The sequence below is a fragment of the Pleurodeles waltl genome, chromosome 8, assembly GCF_031143425.1.
Source record: "Pleurodeles waltl isolate 20211129_DDA chromosome 8, aPleWal1.hap1.20221129, whole genome shotgun sequence".
In the NCBI taxonomy this organism is placed as follows: Eukaryota; Metazoa; Chordata; class Amphibia; order Caudata; family Salamandridae; genus Pleurodeles; species Pleurodeles waltl.
Window position 1 is genome coordinate 1,420,668,450 of NC_090447.1, and position 16,569 is coordinate 1,420,685,018.

Below are 16,569 nucleotides of genomic sequence, written 5' to 3' on the forward strand. Positions count from 1 at the left end.
AAAAAAGATTCTGACACAGCCAAAACCATGGGCACATTGTATACCACACCCATCAGAGGTACTTTTCGTAGACCACAATGTGGAGGGGGTTTCAAACCATCACCTTCAGAAACAGCACCTTCCACAATGGCACAACATCACTACAGATCAGTGGGTTCTATCAATTATCCAACATCGTTATGGTCTAGAATTAATTTCCACTCCACCAAACATTCCTTCTCGTTCACACAGACTAACTCGGGAGCATCTTACTGTATTAAATCAGGAAGTACAATCACTACTGCTCAATAAGATAATACCTACATCCTGTAGGTAAGTACCCTCTTTCTGGCTTGGTTACCTCCACTTTTGGCCTGTTTGTCAGTGTGCTTGACTGTCTACTGGGATCCTGCTAATCAGGACCCCAGTAGTTATGCTCTCTCCCTTAAATTATGGTTGTTGCACACTGGTAACCCAGTATTTCACCCACAATTGGCATACTGGTGCCCCCTTATAAGTCCCTAGTATATGGTACTTAGGTACCAAGGTCATTGGGGTTCCAGGGGACCCCTATGGGCTGCAGTATATCTATTGCCACACATAGGGAGCTCATGCAAAGGCTTCTACAGTACTACCATTACAGCCTGTGTGAAAAGATGCATGCACCCTTTTACTGCCATTTACACTGCACCAGGTCAATTATAAGTCACCTCTATAGCAGGCCCTCCAGTCCTGAGGGCAGGGTGCAAAGTATCTGTGAGTGAGGGCACCCTTGCACTAGTAGAGGTGCCCCCACGACCTCCAGAACCATATTCTTGGACTTCGTAAGTGAGGAGATGCCATTTTATGCGTGTACTGGACATAGGTCACTTCCTATGCCCAGTTACATTATGGTAACTCAGAACATAGGCATGCTGGGCATCAAACATGTTGGAATCATACCCCAAGGCTTTTGCAAGCATTGGTTGTATGATTCCATGCACTCTGGGGGCTCCTTAGTGGACCCCCAGTATTGCCATTCCATCCTTCTGAGGTTTTCCAGGCAGCCCCAGCTGCTGCCACCTCTGAGACAGGTGTGTGCCCTCCTGTTGCTTGAGAAGCTCAAGCCCAGGAAGGCAGAACAAAGGATTTCCTTTGGGAGAGAGGTGTTACATCCTTTCCCTTTGGAAATAGGTGTTACAGGCTTGGGAGGGGTAGGCTCCCCAAGCCACTGGAAATGGTTTGAAGGGCACATTTGGTGCCCCCCATGCATAAACGAGTCTACACCATTTCAGGGACCCCAGTCCCTGCTCTGGCGTGAAACTGGACAAAGGAAAGGGGAGTGACCACTCCCCTGTCCATCACCACGCCAGGGATGGTGCTCAGAGCTCCTCCAGTGGGTCCCTGGGTTTTGCCATCTTGGATTCCAAGTTGGCAGGGCACTCTGGGAGCATCTGGGTGGCCAGTGCCAGCAGGTGACATCAGAGCCCTCCCCTGAGAGGTGCTTACCTGTTTAGGTGACCAAACCCCCTTTCAGGGCTATTTAGGGTCTCTCCTTTGGGTGGTTCTTCAGATTCGGATTGCAAGACTCCAGCAGGAATCCTCTGCAATCTCCACTTTGACTTCTCACCGAAGAAACTGCATCTGCACCCTCCAGGAGCTCTACAAACTGCAACAAAGAAGCAAGACGCCTTCTGCAACATTGTATCTTCAGCTCCTGCCAGCAACTGCAATTGTTTACCAGTTGTGCAACCTGAGAGGACAGCATGTCTTCAGCCTGCACTAGAAGAGCAAAGGAATCTCCCTTGGGGTGAAGGAGTCACCCCCCTGCTCTAGTATGCACCTCCCTGTATCGACGACCAGCTGCGTGGATCCCCACTCCTGCCGAGCTGTGTGGATACTGCATCACGGGTGGTGGACTGAAGTGGTCCTGACAGTCCCGACATCCAACTGTCCCACTGTGGTAAAAGTAAGAGCCTGCCTACCCACACAAGACAGTAACCCCCTGCACTGCATGTTTTGCAGTTGCCAAGGCTTGTTGGCATCCTTCCACTAAGTTCTTCACACACTGTGCAGCTCTGGCCCCCAGCACTCTATCCTGTGACGCACATCTTCCTGAGTGATTCTCTGGCGGCGTGGGAGCCTTTGTTGTAGTGCTGCGTGGGCCTCCTTTTGCACCTCCTTTGTCCCCAGGCTGTGGGACTCCTGTGCGCGCGCTGCCTGGTCTTCTGTGGGCTCTCTGAGATGCTGAGAGCCCCTTCTGATTCTTCCTCCTGGTTAGAGTCCACCTGGTCCTTCCTGGTCCCGGCAGCGGCATTTCCTGCCACCGCGAGATTTGCGTGTGCCAAGGCTTGTTAGCGGCTCCAGCGATGCAAACCAGACTACACTCATCCATCCAGTGTGGGACATCATCTGCACCAACCATGAACCCAAATCCTTCTTCTTGGGTGCAGTACTGAATAATCTTCCTCACCGGTGGTGGTTGTTTTGCACCTTCATCCGGGTCAGCAGGGGCTCCTATTCTTCCTGGAGTCTTTTGTACTTCTTGGACTTGGTCCCCTTCTTCCACAGGTCTTCAGGTCCAGGAATCCGTTGTTGGTGTCTTGCAGTCCCTTCTGGTTCTTGCATAATTTTCTTTCTTGTGTTTCTGTGTGTTCTGGGAAAGTTAGTGTGATTTACTCCTGCTTTACTGGGCTCTGGGGTAGGTTCTGTTACTTACCTTTGGTGTTTTCTAATACTCCCAGTGCCTCTCTACACACTACACTCGCCTAGGTTTTTTTAGTATATGGTTTGTGTTCCCCCTCTAGGCCCATTTCTACTATTTGTGATTTTCACTAATTGCACTGTTTTCTACCTGCTTTTACACCTGTTTCTGCATACTAGTATATATATTTAGTGCATTACTTACCTCCTAAGGGAGTATACCCTTTGAGGTATATTTGGTATTTGTCACCAAAATAAAGTACCTTTATTTGTAACACTGAGTGTTTTCTTTCATGTGTGTGAGGACTGTGTGACTACAGTGGTATTGCATGCGCTTTGCATGTCTTCTAGATAAGCCTTGGCTGCTCAGGTACAGCTACCTCTAGACAGCCTGGCTTCTAGACACTGCGTACATTTCACTAATAAGGGATTGTCGCGTAGGCTCTCATTATTCTAATGAGACTATTGGATTTGAGTGACCGAATCGCCTGTGGTGTGGGAGACTGAGTCTTAACCCACTACAGGTGACACCTGTCGCCCCAATCCGGGTTTTGCTCCGGCTTACTAGCAGTGCCTCATCTCTACACAAGAGCAGGAATGATCGGGCAGCCGAGCGCATGACACAATTGACTCCTCAGGGAAATTGTGGTCACTCAGATCTCATCCGTTTCTCTCAGTTACATTAGTCTCATATATACAAGGACAAGCAGAGACAGTATATGTTTCAATAAGGTTTTAATGAAGGAACTGCATCTTAGATAAAAAAGCATGTACTGCAATAACCAGGACGATAAAGCTTGACATGATTAAAATTGTGACAAGGAGAGTAAAGCATAGAAATAACGCTGCCATATTGTCACTATAGTCAACGGACTAATTCCTGCCTAGGTTATATTAGAGCCCAGAATGTTAAGCTCTAGTTCTGCCCTTCAGGTTCCCCTGGGAAGACATCATTCCCCATACCTGAGCAAAGTCCTGAAGTCTGCATAAGCAACTGTAGCAAAGTGTTCAGAAATCAGCATGCGGTTGTGGTCGTCTGGCTGGAATCTCCTTCTAACGTGTATGGGACACGGAAGTGTTTTTATAATAAAAGAGGTGAAGTTCTGAGAAAATGTCCCTACGTAAGGATGTGTATATTGCTATGAATACCAGAGACAAAGCGTTACCATGTTTTACGGCCAACCTATCTTACTGCAGCCTTGAGAGAAGCACAGAGTGAAAAAGAATGTCTTGTTTAAGAACGTAGTGCTGGCCTAGGCAAACAACAGCTAGACAGAGAGAAATAAAACAAGATGGCAAATGTGGCTGTTGTTAAAATAATAAACAAATCTGAATAAAATATATATAGGTGAAAGTGCACAGTGGCAGGCCTAATGTGCTAAAATAATATGCATGGAGCTATAACTAAAATGGTTACACAACAGGATAAATTGACCTGGTATAAGGTGTAAGTACCATAGGTACCCACTACAAACCAGGCCAGCCTCCTGCACATCCCAACAGGGGTCCGGAGTATATTCACTATATTTCCTCATACCAAAAAAGAATGGTACTCTCAGACCAATCTTGGATCTCAGACTCCTCAATCTATACAAGAACACTTTCATATGGTCACTCTACAAGACGTAATTCCCGTACTACAAAAACAAGATTACTTGACAGCATTAGACCTCAAGGATGCTTATTTCCACATTCCTATACATCTGGCACATTAAAAGTATTTAAGATGTGTTGTAGCAGGAAAGCACTACCAATTCAAAGTGCTATAATTCGGAGTAACAACAGCACCAAGGGTGTTCACCAAAAGCTTAGCCGTAGTTGCAGCATTCCTCAGAAGACAATACTGATATGTTTTCCCATACCTCGACGACTGACTCATTAAAGCCAGTATGCTTCAGGTTTGTCAACACCATACTCAATACGCTATAAACACCCTACACAATCTAGGATTCACTATAAATTACCAAAAATCTCACCTGCAACCATCACAGATACAAACGTATCTAGATGCAATTCTGAACACTCAATCAGCATTAGCATGCCCAAATCCAGTAAGGATTAAAGCATTTCACAATCTCATATCACAACTACAATACAACCACACTTATACAGTGAAGTTAGTGATGAAACTATTAGGGATGATGGCCTCATGCATAGCGACTTCACATGCGACACTACAGCAATGTCTCTCTCAACAATGGTCTCAGGCACACGGTCATATTCAGGATCTAGTGTTGTTGGATCAGCAAACTTACCATTCTCTGCAATGGTGGAATTACACCAATCTATCAAAAGGGTGGCCCTTTCAGGGCCCAGTGCCTCAGACCATAATCACAACAGATGCATCAATGGTAGGTTGGGGAGCTCATCTCAACAACCTCACTATCCAGGGAAAATGGGACTCAATCCAACAGACTTATCACATAAACCACTTGGAATTACTAGCAGTATTCCTAGCACTCAAAGCTTTTTAGACACAAATCACACACAAGACAGTGTTAATAAGGACAGACAATATGACCACAATGTATTATCTACAAAAACAGGGGGCGACACATTAATCTCAGTTGTCCCTTCTAGCGCAGACAATTTGGAAATGGCCAATTCACGATTACGTTCAATTAGTGGCAGAGTATATCCCAGGGATACACAATCAACTAGCGGACCTCTTAAGCAGGACGCAGCAACAAGTACACAAATGGGAAATTCACCCACAGGTGATTTAACAATACTTTCAAATGTGGAGAACCCCAGACATAGACCTTTTTGCCACAATAGAAAACGCAAAATGCCAAAACTTTGGATTCAGGTACCCACACCCTCAATCCAAGGGCAATTCTCTGTGGATCAATTGGTCAGAGATATTTGCTTACGTTTTTCCACCTCTCCTACTAATTACACTTCTGATCAAAAAGATTAAAAAACCTCGCTCAACATCATACTCATAGCTCCCACATGGGCACGTCAACATTGGTACACAACACTGTTGAATTGGTCTGTAGTGCCACATCACAAACTACCAAACAGAGCAGATCTGTTAAGGAGAGGTCAAATCTCAGCATACTCAACCTGGCGATATGGCTCCTGAAGTCATAGAATTTAGCTGCATACAACTTCCATCTAAATGTATGGATATTCTAAAAGAAGCACGCAAACCCACAACTAGACAGTGTTATGCGTGTAAATGGATGCATTTTTTCTACTACTGTCAGCCTAAAAACATTGACTTACTTAAAGCTTTAATACAGGATATTGTTTGCTACTTGCTACACTTACAAAAAGCAAGCCTTGCATATTCCTCTATTAGGATTTAACAGCAATAGCTGCTTACCTCCAAAACAGACAACATACTTCATTGTTTATGATTCCTGTTATAAAGGCATTTATGGGGGGTCTTAAAAGAGTTACTCCACCAGCCCCTGCATGGAATCCTAACATTGTACTCACAAGACTTATGGGACCACCATTTGAACCCATGCATTCTTGTCCTCTTCAGTTTTTATCATGGAAGGTTTCCTTTTTAGCAGCAATTAATTCTTTAAGAAGAGTTAGTGAAATTGAGGCATTCACCTTGAAGAACCTTTCTTTAAAATTCACAAAAACAAAATAGTTCTTAGGACAAATCCAAAATTCCTAACAAAAGTGTTTTCACCTTTTCATATCAATCATTCAGTGGAATTGCCAGTCTTCTTTCCACAGCCAGATTCAGATGCTGAAAGAGCTCTTCACACCCATGATGTTAAGAGCTCTCATGTACTATATAGATTTCAGAAAATCCAAGCAACTCTTTGTGGCTTTTCAACATCCTTACAAAGGTAATCCTATCTAAAAAAAAAAAAAAAATGGATTAGCACAATGGATTGTCCAATGTATACAAACTTGCTATCTTAAAGCTAAAAGACAGTTACCAGTAACTCCTAAGGCTCATTCCACCAGGAAAAAAGGGGCTTCAACGGCATTCTTAGGCAATATACCAATGACATACATATTTAAAGCAGCCACATGGTCTACACCGCACACATTTACTAAACACTATTGTGTGGATGTATTATCTTGCCAACAAGCAAACGTTGAACGGGGGATGCTTAGAACACTATTTCAAACTACTACAACTGCTACAGGCTAGCCACCCCTTATTTTCAGAGGGGACTGCTTTACAGTCTATGCAAAGCTTGTGTATCTATAGCTAAACATGCCATTGAACAGAAAATGTTACCTACCCAGTAGACATCTGTTCGTGGCATGTAGTGCTGTAGATTCACATGCTCCCTCTCTCCTCCCCGGAAGCCTGTGGCTGTTGTAGTATTATATATTGTAAATATGTATATACATGCCATGGACATCTCACTTCTATACACTTGTACACTCTTTACTTCACCCTCCTGCGGGAAAACAATCTAACAAAGGACTTGATGCCTATACACACTATCACAGAGAGGAGGAGTCACTCAGTCTCGTGACCTGAAAAACTTCTTCGAAGAAAAACAACTTGTAACAGTCCGAGCCCAACACTAGATTAAGGACTTTTGCAAAGCATGTGAATCTACAGCACTACATGCCACGGTCAAATGTCTACTGGGTAAGTAACATTTTCCATATAGTATGTACATATCTCCAGTTGGGGGTCTGCCTATAGGTAATCTAGTTCAGTGCTTCTGTAATAAAGTACCTTTATTTTTGTAACACTGTGTGGTTCCTTTCTTGTGTGATAAATTTGGCTTTACACTCCTAGATAAGTCTTTGCTGCTCACCCCTGCTACTACTAGAGAGCCCTGGCTTTCTAGATATTGCCTCACTAACTAATACAAGTTGTTTGGACCTGGTATAAGGTGCAAACACCATAGGTGTCCACCACACACAAGGCCAGCTTCCTTCGGGTGTCTCCAGATCTCAACAGAAGTGATATGGTAGTTGTGAATGATGTTGAGCCAAATAATAAAGTTCTATTTTTGATAGAATACTGCCTGCAGATTCTTCACCTTAGAATATTCCCCAGGTATCAGAATGGATCTGGCAAATCCTGGGCAGTTTATCTGCTTACCCATTGTTTATCGTGACGGTGTCCATATAAGCTTGGCCCCAACCTGCTGACATCAATTTCTTTCGTGAGTATTTCCATTCCAACAATACGGAGCTGCGTAAAAAAATATATGTTTTGACCATTGGGCAGTGTCTAATGCGATCTTTAGGGTGAAGAGCCTGGTTTACAGAGCAGGGTTAATGGGGAGGGGGATCAGTTGAAGAATCTGCAGTTAGATAGTAGTCTCTAACAGAAAAGACGTTACCAAAGGAAAGTAACTTGTTGAGTTTGACTATGCATCTGCATTAGATAGTGTGTGATGAGAATATGGAAACAAATGGAAAATGTTACTACTTTACATTAAAAAAGGCATTCTCAGTTGCTTTTAAATTCAATTCTTTCTATTTTCAGCACATTACTAGTGATTCCTTGGGACAAGCTGGGAGTGAAAGAAACGAAGGAACCAACTGCGTAAATGTGAATGGGGCTAAAGGAAATCCACCTTCAACAATGTTTGTATCACAGTCAACCCAGCCTTGGAAGTGTGTCAAAGAGACACCTAAATCCAGCTGGGGAAAATCAAACGAATCTGCTGTAAGTTTTTCCTTTACATTACTTAAATCCATATTTCTGATCATGAATTATTGTTTTGCTTCCTAGATAAAACTTTCTCAGCATAGTCTACATTGTTTGCAGTATTTTGAGCCTATGTATGTGCTTTGGTCTGCAAGGGAAATTCAGATGCCCACCTTGTCATACTCCGGTCTGTCTATGTATGAACCATATTTTATTTTCCAAAGCTATTTATCAGGGAAGACGCATCAGATTTACATACACATTACTGTGGTTATGACTTGCAGAGAAATTATAGTGACAGTAGGAAGATGGCCTGGTGTGTGGTGAGTACCCACGGTGTTATCACCTTATACGTGGTCCAGGTATCTCCTGTTAGTGAAGTGTAGAAAGTGTCTAGGAAGCTAGGGCTCTGTAGAGGTAGCTGTGGATGGGCAGCCAAGACTTATCTAGGAGACATGCAAAGCTTAAGCAATACCACTATAGTCACACAGAACTTACACACATGAAAGAACCACACAGTGTTACAAAAATAAAGGTAATTTACTATAGTAACACAAATACTAGAGCACTGAATGGGCAATCCCCCTATTTAAAACTGGTGGTAAGTAAACACACTATTATATACACATTAGCAATCTGTAGATAGCATAGAAAGCAATAGGCTTTGGTAAAAGCAATAGCAAATATTGAGGCCCCTAGGGGAGGGCCAAACCATATACTAAAAACGTGGAATGTGAAAGGCAGTCCCCCACCCAATGAAGTGGAATCAGTAGAAGGGAGCAGGAGGAACTAGGAACCCCAAGAGGTGAGTACCAGAGTGACCCCCAGAGTCCAGGAGAGCAGATAAGTACCTAGTTTTCCCCAAAACCAACAGGAGGGCTTTGAAAAAGGATTGTGCAAGACCCAACCAAGACTGGAAGAACACAAAGGTGTATCCTGATAGAGAACCTGCAAAGGAAGATGACCAACTCCAGTTCAAGATGGAGTGTCATGGATAGTACCAGGAGCCACTACTCACCCATCTGTGGATGCAGGACCATGTCGACGGACGAAGAAGGTCAGCAGTACAGCACAGGAGCTGAAGAGAAGTCACAGCAGTGGTCGAGATACAGTTGGTCATTGGCGTGGGAAAACCATCAACAAGCCTTGGCAAATGCAAGAGACGGAGAAGAAGGTTTGCAAGGCTGAAGAGGACTAACAAGGTCCAGGAGACTCATCCCAAGGAAGAGAGTCCAAGGTGACCCTTAGCTGGGAGAAGCACACGAAGAGGAGGCAGCCCCCACAGGAAACAGACTGGCACCAGGCACAGTGTTTGCAGTGAGGCCCACTCACCACACCTGCAGAGGAGTCACACGTCACTGGAGCAGAAGGCAATAGACTGTGCTTTGCAGGAGGGAATGCTGGAGGCCAGGGCTTCACAGAGCCTGAAAATCCCTTGGAGGAAGAACAAACAAGCCTTGGTAGCTGTAGGAGTTGCAGCGCACAGGGTTCTGTCCTGCAAGGAGAGGCAAGGGCTTACCGTCTCCCAGGTTGGACAGCTGGTAGAGAGGACCAAGGGAAGCACGCCAGAGCACCATCTGTGATGCGGGATCCACGCAGCTCTGGAGAAGAGAGGCTCTACACAGCCGGTCATCATTGCAGTTGGTGCCTGCGGATGCAGGGGAGTGACTCCTTCACTCCAAAGGAGATTCCTTCTTACGTCTTGTGTAGCTGAAGACTCATCGCCCTCAGAGGATGCACAACTGGGGAAATCTTGCAGTTGCTGGAAGGAGTTGCAGAAGCAATTTTGCAGAGCGGAGTTGTCGCTGTAGTTACAGATTGTCGGTTGCTGGAGGGTCCAGTTGCAGTCCCAGTAGTGAGAAGAAGTAAATGATGCAGAGTAGTCCTGCTGAATTTTGCACGTCGAATCTGAGGACCCACCCAAGAGGTAGACTCTAAATAGCCCAAGAAGGAGGATTGGTACCTATCAGGGTGACCACCTATCAGGAGGGGGCTGACACGTCACCTACCTGACCTGGCCACTCAGGTGCTCTTACTGGCCTCTGCTCACCTTTGATTCAAGATGTCAGAGTCAAGTGGCCACTTGGAGGAGCTCTGGGCACCATCCCTTGGGTGGTGATGGATAGGGGAGTGATAACTCCCCTTTCCTTTGTCCAGTTTCACGCCAGAGCAGGGACCAAGGGTGCCTGGACTGGTGCAAAACTGTTTATGCAAGGAGGGCACCAAATGTGCCCTTCAAAGCATACCAGTGGCTTGGGGAGGCTACCCCTCCCAAGCCACGTAACACCTATTTCCAAAGGGGTTTTGAGATGTTTAAGCAGCAGGAAGACAGAAACCTGTCTGAGGGGTGGCAGCAGCTTGGGCTGCCTGGAAAACCCCAGAAGGCTGGTAGGATGAATTCTGGGGATCCTCTAAAGAGCCCCCAGAGTGCATGGACCCATACTTCCAACACTGGCAACAGTATTTGGGTACGATTCCGACATGTTTGATACCAAACATGCCTAGGTTCTGAGTTATAATTATGTAACAGGACATAGGTCGTGACCTATGTCCAGTACACACTTAAATGGTGTCCCTGCACTCACAAAGTCCATGAAAAATGGGACTGGAGTTTGTGGGGGTACCTCTGCTAGTGCATGGGTGCCCTCACACACAGGTACTTGTACCCTGCCCTGTAGGCTAGGAGGGCCTGTCATAAGGGTGACTTACAGTGACCTCTAGTGAAAAAGGGTGCATGCACCCTTTCACGCAGGCTGAAATGGCAGGCCTGCAAAACAATTTGCATGGGCTCCCCATGGGTGGCATAATACATGCTGCAGCCCCTGGGGATCCCGTGGTGCCCCAATTCCCTGGGTACCATATATTAGGGACTTACATGGTGGCACCAGTATACCAAATGTGGGATGATAGTGGTACAAGTTACCAAGTTAGAAGGGAGGGAGCACAATCACTGGGGTCTTGGTTAGCAGGATCCCAGTGAACACAGTCAAACACACTGACAACAGGCAGAAAATGGGGATAAGAATTTACTTAAGACCAGAGCACTCTATGCACAAGTATATAGAACATAATTAATAATTTCCCAAGTTACCCAACACTTTTTAGACTAGTCTTTGAAGAGAATCAAACCAAAATCCTCTCTTGTAACCTTGTGGTTTATTTACATCAATAAAAGTCCTTTTTGACTTTGTTCATCCACATAAGGTAATTGGCAATACTTTTCCGTAGTCAATCCATGCAATAACAGCCAACACGTGTTTCATCACAAAGTGACTTTTTCAAGGCAGAAAGTTTAGAATAATGAGTCCTGTGTGCTTTCAAACCAGTCATATGCGAGAAAGCTGTGTTATAGAAGTATGTAAGGGTATCCGTCATTACATGGTCTACAGAATGTATCTTCCATAATGTCCCCAATTTAAGCGAATTTCAAACTTCCAAAGTATGTAGCATTAATAGCTGTTTACAGGACCATGATAAGTCCTGCTGTATGTTGAGTGAAGCACCTGCACTCAAACGTAAATGGGAAAGGAGGTAACCAGGCCAAGAAAGACGGTACTTTCCTACACTGGACATAGCCAGGTGGTTATGGCTCGGTTATCTTTTCTAAGGTAAAGAATCTGCAGCTAGAGGTCTCTATCAGATGAACAAGTTACTTACCATCGGTAGCGCATTATCTGGTAGAGACTCTATCTAGCTTCAGATTACTTACACCCACCCATGCCTCCCGCTCTGTGGATCTGTCTAATAGGGTTAGGATTTATCCCTTTCAGGGCCCTAGTTTTGCACAGACGAACTGTTGGTTCTTTCCGGGACTCTGCGCTTCTGTTGTGGAAGTTCGTGGGTAAATTAACTGATGTACGCGGGCCAGGGTGGATGTCTTTATAGGCAATAGTGACATCACAGACAGCTGCAACAACACCACACGGATCCTAACGATGCCACCCGACGGTGCACGCAGGGTACTGCTCATTAAAAAAATTCCAGATTCCAAGCTGATGCCAGGAAATTCTGTGGTAAAGAATCTGCGGATAGATAGCCTCTGCCAGATAATACATTACCGAAGGTAAGTAACTTGCTCATTAGGACTGTTCTTAGCTTTAACTCTGTAGTAACACACCCTCTACACAGAATTGTGAAAGCCACCAAACTGCTTTGAAGGGCACATTTTCCTTGTGTAATCCGATGTGTACCAGTTCAAGAACCCCGGGTTCCCGCCCTGGCGCGAAATTACACAAAGGACAGGGGAGTGACCATCCCCCTGTTGAGCACCTCCCCTAGGGAGGTGCACAGAGCTCTGCTAGGTGGCCGGTTGATTCTGCTATCTTGGAAACCAAGTAGGCAGAGGCCCCTGGGAGCATCTGACTGGTTAGGCCACGTAGATGACATCCCTGACTGTCTCTGATGGGGGGGGACACTTCACAAAGTGACCAACCCCCTTTTAGGGCTACTTAAGGGTGCCGCCCATGATGGGTTCTCAGATTTGTTGAGCAAGACTCTTCAAGGAACTCTCTGCATGCCATCTTCTGCTACTGGCCTCTGGAACCGCTGTGGTTTGCTTTTGGAACTGAAACAAGACTGTATTCAGTTGGGAGGGCTCCCACTGCAACATTGTTTATCTAGCTCCTGCAAACTTTCTGCAACATCTGTGGCTGTGCATTCTCCAGGGTCACAAGGACTCTGCCTGCATCCAAGAAGCAAGAAGGAATCGCCCTTGGAGTGAAGGAATGACTCCCCTGCATCCGCAGACACCTCAAGACGAAAACGACAGGCTGGTGGATCCTGCTGTCCCACGGACAACGAAAAGGTTCAGCTCACAGGTGGTGATCCTGTGGTCCTTTCAGGGTCCCACTTGTCTTCTGACCAACTTGGGAGACGGTGGGCCCTTGCTGCACCCTGTGGAATGCAACCCCTGTGCACCGTGACTGTTGCTGTTGCCAAGGCTTGTTGGCTGATCCTCCAAGACATCTTCAAGCTCCAAGAAGCCCTAGTCTCCACTGTAGGAAAGTTCCCCTTCTGGCATGGTACCCGCCCCCAACGCGCACGCGCACACACACGCACCATCACACACACGCACCATCACACACACGCACCATCACACACACGCACCATCACACACACACACACACACACGCACCATCACACACACACACACACACATGCACCATAACACACACACACACACACCATCATACACACACACACACGCACCATCACACACACCTTGTATTTTAACCAACCCTTTAGTGTAAGACTGACCAGTCTGTGCCAGCTTGCCACTAAAAGACAAGTTTCTGACCCCATGGGGGTGGGAGCCTCTGTGCTCTCTGGAATCATAAACAAAGCCTTCTCTGGGTGGAGGTGCTTCACACCTCCCCCCTGCAGGAACTGCAAAACTTGGCGGTGAGCCTCAAAGGCTCGGTCCTCCTGTTACAGTGCCCCTGGGCACTCCAGCTAGTGCAGCAAGTCCTGTGGGAAAATGAGGTATAACAGAGAGGAAGGACCACTCCAGCTAGGACCACCCCTAAGGTATCCAGAGCTGAAGTGACGCCCTCCCTGCAGAATCCTCCAGCGTGGTTTGGAGGAGAGAGACCAATAAGGTTAGAAATGTGCCCCCCTCCCAAAAGGGAGTGGGCACAGGAAGGGTGTATCCACCCTCAGGGACATAAGCCATTGGCTACTGCCTTCTGTCCCCTGTAACACCACTAAACCTAGGATTTAAGGGCACCCCTGAACCTAGCTCACCACTTTCCTGGCGACCCTCAAGAAGAAAAGAAGAAAGAAGCAAGAAGGACTGCTAAGCCGACCCCAGAGAAGACTCCAGACACCAACTGACTTGGCCCCAGCCATACCGGCCTCTCTGCAGCTTCAGAAGCCCTGCTACAAAAAGGGGATGCATCCTGCAGGACCAGCAACCTCTATAAACCCCCAGAGGACTGGCTGCCCAGCAAAGGACCAAAAACACCTGAGGACAGCAGCCCTGTGCACAAGAAATTCCAGAACTGCCCCGGATCCACGAGCCCTGCCCACTCTGCACCCGACACCCACGGCCCATGTCAAGGTGGCCTACGGGTCCAGAGCTGTTCCCCAGGCGATTCAGACCTTGTGACCACCCTGAATTTGACCCCTCCTGACCAACACAACAATGCCTGCAGCATGAAACCAGAGAGACCCACCTGACCGCGACCGGATCTGACAAAGATACCCCATGCCTAAAGGTACCCCCAGGCCTTGTGGAATCTGACTGACGATCCAGCGACATTCAGCAGGAGGCCCTGCTCCTTGCTCAGCCTGTGGTTTTCCGGAACCGACCCCCTGGACCTAGCCTGCTGCATCTTTTGTGACCCCTGGGGTCCCCCTATTGAAAATCATTGGGCACCCAGCCTTGTGTTTGCACCCTGCACCTGGCCGCCCTTGTACCTCTGAGGGTGTGTGATTGTTGCTTGCCTGTGACCGCCCCTCCCCCCGTAGTCATTCCCCAGGTCTGCTGAAGACGCGGTTACTTACCTAACAAGCTGATCGTTTCCAAGCATCCCTAGTCCTCCTAGGATTCCATTGCAAACCTGACACCATCTTTGTTCTCTGCACCCATCCAGCCCCGTTTTGCTGGTGGTGTACTTTTGGGGTCAGCCTAAACTTTGACCTATGGACATCCTAGGTCCCGAAGACTAGAGTCGTAAGTCGTGTACTTACCTGCTTTCTGTGCTAATACTCTCTCTTTCCCCCCCCCCCCCCCCCCCCCCCCAAGGCTCCATGGACTTCTATGGAAAATTGCACTTGCACTGTTAATTTTTAGAATAGAAAATTGCTACTAACTGGTAAACTGCTTTATCTGCTAAACCCAAACAAAGTACATTTGATGCATATTCTTGATGCCTACTTACAACTGTACTTAGTTGCAACAAAGTTCTTCTGGTTCTAGTGATAAAGTAACAAAATATATTTTTGCTATATAAAAACAATTGGCCTGGAGTTAGTCATTGAGGGTCGCCCTCATTTCTTGACTGTGTGTGTACAACAAATGCTTAGAACAACCCTCTCATAAGCCCAGCTGCTCGACCGCTCTACCACAAAAGAGAGCATTAGTATTATCTACTTTAGCTTCTGTTAAGCCTCTGGGGAACCCCTGAACTCTGTGCACGCAATACCTCATTTTGGTATGTTATATTCAAAGCCAGCTTACTACATACAGCATTCTGCAACTCCAAGATCATCTTCCACTCTGCAGCTCCTGCGACGTGGGACTCCTGCTTTGTTGTGCTGCTGAGGCCTCCCTGCGACTCCCTGTGCCTACTGCCAGTGGGTCACTCATTGGGGCTCCTCCGACTGTGGCTGGCTGTCCTCCCTGCTGAAGGCCTGCCCTGAGTCTCTTCAAAGGGTCGAGTCACTAGGACCTTGCTAGTCCAAAAAACCTACAATCTCCCTTGCAACAACTATTTGCATCTGCCAAGGCTTGTTGGTGGCCCTGCTGGCCACTGACCCTCCTGCAATCTGGCGACCAGCGTGAGGCAGCTTATGGGCGACTCCAAGGATCTCCTGCATCCTCTGGACTTCACAGCTGAGCTTCTCCCCTCACCGTCCTGCAGGAACTTCACCTCCATGAGGGTGGATATTGCCTACCTGCACTGCCTGAACATTTCTTAGTGGTCTGGACACCATCTCCTTCTTTTTCAGGTTCTTCACGTCCAGAATACACCTTTGAGTTTCACTGACCTGGTCCACGGGTCACGACAGCAACTGGGCAACCAAGGCTTCAATTGACTCCAACGAGGGTTTTCAACACCACTTCACCCCTATGCATCTGAGCTCCCTGGTGTATGTACTCCGATCTTCTGGATATCCACAGGTGGGGGCCCTCTACAACTGTCTTTGTGCCAACTGTTTTCCTTGGGGTTCACTGGGGAAAGGGTCCTGAATCCATAAAAATCCAACTGCGACAGTCCTGTGTTAGTCTATGGGCACCAGGCTCGAAAACAACTCTGCACCCTAGCACCTGTTGGAATTTTAATACTTACCATTGGTAATTCCCTACTCCCCCAACCCTGGGAATCTTAACACTCCTACCTTGGTTGGGCACTTCCATTCTTATACCATTTTCGTAGGCTCCTCACACCCTGACAAGAATGCCAATAGTGAACTAAGAGGCAAGTCAATTGTCACATGGAACCATCTGAGGTTCAATGGTTGTTATAATACGTGGGCAACATTATAGTGTGTTAAATTGTATAAAGCTGTCTCTCTATACAGTGCACTAAATAAAAAAGTACACTGTGTAGAGAGTCCAGTGGATCCTCAGTTGGCTTGCAGAGGCAAAA

At 46.7% G+C, this 16,569-nt stretch overlaps 1 protein-coding gene across 1 annotated transcript in view; it reads left to right on the top strand.

Moving 5' to 3' along the window:
- The window catches only part of LOC138248710 (E3 ubiquitin-protein ligase TTC3-like), a 1,210,547-nt gene that overhangs the window by 1,143,190 nt on the left and 50,788 nt on the right, over positions 1 to 16,569 (top strand). The window contains exon 44 of the mRNA XM_069202542.1: positions 8,093 to 8,275. Within this exon, the coding sequence (XP_069058643.1) occupies positions 8,093 to 8,275 (183 nt within the window). The remainder of the gene's footprint in view (positions 1 to 8,092; positions 8,276 to 16,569) is intronic.